This window comes from Malurus melanocephalus, unplaced genomic scaffold (genome assembly GCF_030028575.1).
Source record: "Malurus melanocephalus ecotype Western Australia unplaced genomic scaffold, MMel_1.1 scaffold_411, whole genome shotgun sequence".
NCBI lineage: Eukaryota > Metazoa > Chordata > Aves > Passeriformes > Maluridae > Malurus > Malurus melanocephalus.
This window is the reverse complement of record NW_026623643.1, coordinates 54856-61086: the sequence shown is the minus strand read 5'-3', so window position 1 is coordinate 61086 and position 6231 is coordinate 54856. Positions and strand designations below refer to the sequence as shown.

At 58.3% G+C, this 6231-nt stretch overlaps 1 protein-coding gene across 2 annotated transcripts in view; it reads left to right on the top strand.

Moving 5' to 3' along the window:
* Window positions 1-6231, top strand: part of ZNF385C (zinc finger protein 385C) — a 59974-nt gene that overhangs the window by 18087 nt on the left and 35656 nt on the right. Inside the window, exon 2 of one of the 2 annotated variants that reach the window (XM_057379582.1) lies at window positions 1086-1334. The exons of the other annotated variant lie outside the window; for it this stretch is intronic. Coding sequence (XP_057235565.1) covers window positions 1086-1334 — 249 coding nt within the window. The remainder of the gene's footprint in view (window positions 1-1085; window positions 1335-6231) is intronic. 2 annotated transcript variants of the gene reach the window in all.

Genomic DNA, 6231 nt, shown 5'->3' with positions numbered 1-6231 from the left:
CCCCGGTCACAGTTCCCGCCCGCCCGGGACCCACGCGCGGAACCGGAGCGGAACCGGAGCGGAGCGGCGGCGCCACCGCGGGGCCACGGCCGGGGCTGCAGCGCCCCGAGACCCCCCCGAGTCCCCGGGGCGCCCCAGCACCGAGCTCCCCGTGGCCTGCTGGGTGCTGGGGGGCGGCAACAGCGGGGCCACAGCGGGGTTTTGGGCTGCTCGTTGCCTGAGCCAAAACCCCGGTCCGGTCCCTGCTGCCCGAGCAGCGTGCGGGCGGCTGAGCCCCGCACCGTCCCCATGAGACCCTGCCGAGGGACAGCCCTGCAGGGCATCCTTGGGTCCTGCCTGGGCACACACAGACACCCCGGCCCCTGCCTTGGCCCCTTGGGGTGCCTGCGGGTATTTGCGAGCCGCAGCTGCCAGCTCCAAGGTGGTAACTGGATCACAGGGCTCGGGTGACCTTCGCGCCTCCGAGGCTGCTCTGGATGTCCCAGCTCGGGTCGGGCAGCAGGAGCAGTGTCCCTGCAAGGCAAAGGCCGACGGAAGGCTGTCCCCAGCCGACCCCAGCCCCTCCACGGGCAGATCTTCTCTCTGGTGTCCCTGTGCGGGTCTGGGGCTCCAGCTCCCCATGCAAGTCGGTGTCACAGAGCCCCGTGCTCAGGACAGGCTCCTGCTGGTGGCCGAGGGTGACAGTTCCACGTCCTCCTGCCGTGCTGGGGACGGGCTGTGGGACACCCGCAGCGCACACGAGTCCTGCCAGCTGAACCTGTCGCCTGCAGAGTTCTGGTKCCATCCTAGCCCTGCCTTGGGCCAACCCACAGCTCTGCCCACGAGCGTACAGAGAGAGACTTGACCTGGCACAAGGAGTGTCGTCTGGAGCTGGAAACTCGGAAGAMGTGGGTTATTCTCTACTCCAGCACTAACCTGCTGCAGGAATGCCGCTGCTCCTGTCGTCTTGCCCAAACGCTGTTGCACTTGCTCAGGGATCCCCCCAGATTCAGACACACCGCAGGCCCGTGCTGGGCTCTCCCGCCTCGCCTGGCACCCGTTCCTGTCCCTCTGTCCTCACAGTGGGTCTGTCCTTCCTCCCGCAGGCATGAAGCGACCCCTGAGCCCATCCCACAGCCCCGAGAGCGCGGTGCAGCTGGTGGAGGAGGCCAGCAGCCCCCCCAGCCAGCCCGAGCAGCGCATGAAGCGGGAGAAGAAGCACCAGTCGTTCACGCTCTGTGAGGTCTGCAATATCCAGCTCAACTCAGCTGCACAGGCGCAGATCCACTACAACGGCAAGTCCCACCAGAAGCGCCTCAAGCAGCTAAACAAGGGGAAGATGCCAGCGGCCCAAGGTAGGAGCCCACCCAGCAGGTCAAGGTTGCCCAAAGGCTGCCCTTGCTGTGGCACAGCTGCTCCGCTGGGCTCGTGGAAAGGTYGGGGATGCTGTATTTTGTCCTTGGYGCCYGTCACTTGCTGCTCTAYCCGAACTGCCCCCAGCTGTCACCKCCAGTCCTCGAGTGKTTTTGGGGCCCGAGAGCCCACCCTGCAGCAGTGGAGGGATGGACACTGTGGGTGTGTCCATGTGCAAGCTGGTGCTCTGTCTGTGGGTGTCTTCCTGAGTTCTGTAGGTTTGTGCAGGGGGCACGTGAGTGTTTGAGGTTGGAGTAGCTGTTGGTTGCCACCCTGAGCTGTTGGTTGCCACCATAGTTCTTGCAGGCTATGCTCATCTCCCCTGTCTGTGCTGAGCTGGATTCAAAACGCTGCTGGATGTTGGTGCTGGGACCCCTCACCTGTTGGTTGGGGCAGGGATGCACACGCAGGTGCAGCGCTGCTGGGCAGGAGCTYCTGCAAGGGCAAGGACTCGCTTGCCCTCTGTGCCATCTGCCAGCACTCACCTGGCTGGGCCCAGCTGGCTGCTGCAGATTTTATGCACAAAAGCAGGGAAACGTGCCCAGAAATGTCACCCTGTCACCATGGCTGACCTGCTCCGCCTGAGCCCTTGGCTGTGAGGGTTTGTTGTTAGCAAACCGAGGGAGTTTCATAGAATYACGGAGTGCCTTGGGTTGGAAGGGACCTTAAAGATCATATGGTTCCYTGCTCCTGCTCTTCCTAGAGACTGGGCAGGCTGGAGCCATAAATTCCTAGCATGGCAATAATCCTGTGTGTGCCAAATGCTGCCCTGGCTGGTGCTGGTTTTGTTTGGGTAAGGCYRGGGATATGCAAAGGAGGAGGTCTCYTCATCAACATTACTGACAGATGGAAATATCGCCGGCTATTTTAATGGGGACAGGGCTCATAAATTCCAGMCTGCAGCTTCTCCCCTCGATCTGGTTTTTGGCCTGATGGGAGGCTGTCCAGGGATGAAGAAGATTCCAAAGAATCTCGGAGCACGCCAGCGTGCTCTTGGTGCTTCTGCACCGTCCCTGACCCCGCACTCTCAGCCCCACACGCTCTGCTCTGTCGGGCAAGGCTCCTGCGTGCTCAGGGCTCAAATCTGCCTGTGTGGGGAAATCGCAGGCGGCAGCTGCTCCCTGCGCCTCCCTGCCCCTCCCGTTCCCGCCGGAGCTGACCTTTCCCTGCACTTTTGGTTAAAAATGTCACCTCCAGCCGTGTCACTGCCAGCCTTTCCCAGCCTCCTGAGGTGTGACCCTGGGYGGTTGGGAGCTGGCTGAGGTGACACCTGTGTCCCCTCTGCAGCGGTCGTGCTGCTGGCGTTGGGGGTTCTTGGTGCCACGTTTTGGTGTCCCCAAAACCCAGAGGGGACCGGCACTGTCTGCCTTGCCCCACTGAGCTGATAACAAGTGCAGGACAAGCTCCTGGCTGGGTTGGGTGGGAGGGCACAGGCAGGGCTGGCAGGGTGCTGKGGTGCCGAGGAAACCCTGCCCTGCCTCATCACACCCCTCCAGGAGCCCTTCACCAGCCAGACCTGCACCTTTGGGTGCTGAGAAAATGCATCTGCCTGCAGTTGTGGGAGCAGCCCCTCCTCCTGGGGCAGCCCAGCCTGGCACAGGAATGGCTAACACGGGTCTCCAGTGGCGTGTCAGCACCGGGGGAGCCTTGGGAGGTTAAAGACGGTGGATTAAATGAAATAATTGAGTCAGACAAAGACGGGATGTTCCTCTGGGCTGGAATCTCTGTCTCACGCTGACATCTACAGCTACATCAAAGGCAGCTTCCCAGCCACCGCTCAATCTCTCCGCTCCCCTCTGGCTCCTCCGAGCTGTGCTTCCCGCACAGGCTGMGATCGCGGAGCAAAGCTGCAGAGGAGCGTCACCGGCAAACATGCTAATCAGCGTCATTACCATTCATTAGCTCCGTACCGGAAAGCCCCCAACTTAAAAACAAATTATTGCCCATTAGACGTTTCATTTGGCRAGACAGATCCCAGATCCTTGTTGTCCTGCACGGAATCGCAGTGAAGGTGGTGATTAGATACAGGGTGCCCGCAGATGAAAGACGTTTTCGTGTCGCAGATGCCAGTTCTAATCCAACTGGGTCACGAGTGATTTAATTACTGCCTGTGATTTCCCAGGGAGCCCAAGCGATCTCGGTTTGCTCTCAGAGTYCTCGGGAACAAAACCGCTGTCTGCTGAACGAGCAGGAAGAGCTGAGCCCCCCCAAAATGGGGAGCGGTGGCTGCAGGGGCACGGACAGGGGGCTGCTGCTTCTCCTCGTCCTCTGAGTGATCTCTGGGGCTCCCACCTCCGGGCAGGCTGAGCTGGAGCATTTCAGSAGCTTACACCCTGATCAGCTGCTCTCCCCAAAAGGCATTTCCCAGCAGCGTCTCAGGAAAGTCACGGGATGTAAAGAACAGCTCATGCTCGCTGTGACCAGAGCGTTGTCTCTGGGCTCTGCCAGCTCWCATCTCCCCGAGAGGCAGCGGGAAGAACTCTCCTCCAGAGCACGAGGCTCTGCTTTCACAGGCAAATCCGAGCTGACAGCAGCTCCTACCCCTTTGGCCAGGCTCTGTGGGAAGGACACACTGTTCARGCGTCTCTTGGGTTCACACCAGCCCCGAGCCCAGCTCAAACCACCTTTCTCAGCTTTGGAAGCTGCTGAGCTTCTCCCCCAAACCAAACTCCGAGGCAGGGCCAAAAAGCCCCGGAGGCAGCTGCACCGTGGGGCTGATTTGTGTCACAASCTCCTCTCCAATATCCCGTGGTGTTCTGTACCCTGACCTGTCCGGTGCTGTCACCCCACCTCGCACCGGGGCTGCCTGGTGCTGTCCCCGCCCTCGGCCACACAGCCCTGGAACGACAGTTCCCCGCAAAGGGAAAGGTCCTGGCTTTCCCAATTATCCGCTGGAATGTCTGTCCATGCGTGTTTGGGAGCAGAAAGGTTTGAGATGAGCAGCGAAATCGCTGTGACAGCTTCAGCATCACTGGGTCTGCAGCAGAGAGCGGGGCCCCCGGGAGGGGACATGGGGACCCCAGGGGAGCCTGGGCTGCTGCGGGGGTCGGGGGGGGGCTGGATGATGCTGGTGGGATTGTTTGGGGTCTCACAGGGGGTGCCAGATGAAATCCCTGATTTTGGCAGCTGGYAGGGAACCCGCTCCCCTTGAATGGATCCTGCAGGGCTGGGGTGGCGGTGCCTGAGGCTGARTTGATGCCTGTTCCACTGCCCAAGGAGCCCATGGCTGTGCTCTCCACTGGGCTGGGATAGCCCTGCTGGGAGAGAACTCCTGAAAACCACTGGGAAAGCCGTGCCTTGGTGTGGAGAGCAGCAGAGGGAGGGGATGGACAGTCTGGTGGGTGTGTGATCCCCCTCCATCATCCTGTTCTGTGATCCTGCTCCATGCTCCTGGTCCATCACTGTGATCCCACTCCATCATCCTGCTCTGTGATCCTGCTCCATATTCTTTTTCCATCACTGTGATCCCACCCCGTGATCCCACTCCATGATCCTGGTCCTTGCTCCTGGTCCATATTCCTGTTCCATGACTGTGATCCCACTCCATCATCCTGCTCTGTGCTTCTGTTCCATGTTCCTTTTCCATGACTGTGATCCCACTCCACGATGTTTCTCTGTGATCCTGCTCTGTGCTCCTGGTCCGTATTCCTGTTCCATCACTGTGATCCCACTCCATGATCCTCCTCTGTGCTCCTGTTCCATATTCCTTTTCCATCACTGTGATCCCACCCCATGATCCCACTCCATGATCCTGGTCCTTGCTCCTGGTCCATATTACTTTTCCATGACCCTGCTCCATGCTCTCCAACATCTCATTTCTCAGCTGCATTCCCTCCTCCTTCCCCCCTGCTCTCTGCTGTCCTTTCAGCTGTTCATTACCCAKCAAACAGGTGCCAACCCATTTCACCGATGCTCAGCGGGGCTTTGTCCGCAATAAACCCAATGTATTGATTTAAACAATCTGCAAACATGAGGGATTAGGGTCTAATTGGGACTAATCAGGGTGCAAGTGGTCATTCTGGGGATGGAACATCCTCACATCTGCCCTTGATGGAGCTCCCAGCCTTGGTGCCTGTTCCAGCAATGCCAGAGGAAAAATTGTTCTTTCTTGCTTCCTCCTTAACTCCAGCAGAGGTTTGGTGCTTTCCTGTTTTTGGGATCTTTTAGAGAAATTTGGCAGGGTCTGGCCAGGATCTGGCTAGCATGGGAGCCACCTCACAACATCCATCGTTGGCAGCACACTGGGCTCTCCCAAATTTCCCAAAGCAGATATTACCAAACTWCAGAGAAAATGTTCATYCCATTATRTTTTTCTCAAAAAAATTGTCTCAAACCCAGACACCAGCCTGTGTTAAAGGGGATTTAACATTTGGCTGGGGCAGACCCTGCATCTGCCAGGTGCTGACCAGTACCTTGTGCCCAAGCAGCACCAGGGCTCAGATTTTAAGGTTCTGTGAATTTACAAAGGACAAACATACGGAGTCCTCCTGCTCCGTTGGCCTCGGCTGCTCCCTTCAGCTGTGAGCAAAGATGAGCAAAAATAGCTTTTCAGATCAGATTTGAATAACCTGGAATCTCAGTGGGAGAAATATAATGGTTTTTTCGTGTCTTAAAGATGTTGGCTGGGATCAGGAATCACTTGAAGAAGCTCAGTGAGGTAATTGTACGTTTTCCTCCCTCTGCTCCAGGTTTTCCATTCCCAGGTTTTCCCTGGKATGGGGTGCAAGGATGTCACTTGGGGCTCCTGGGGGCAGAGCTGGGAGGGCTGAGAAGGGGAGGGATTTATCCCTGCCACTGGGAACTGGCAGAAAAGCCCTTTTTCACTCAATGCTCTTGTTC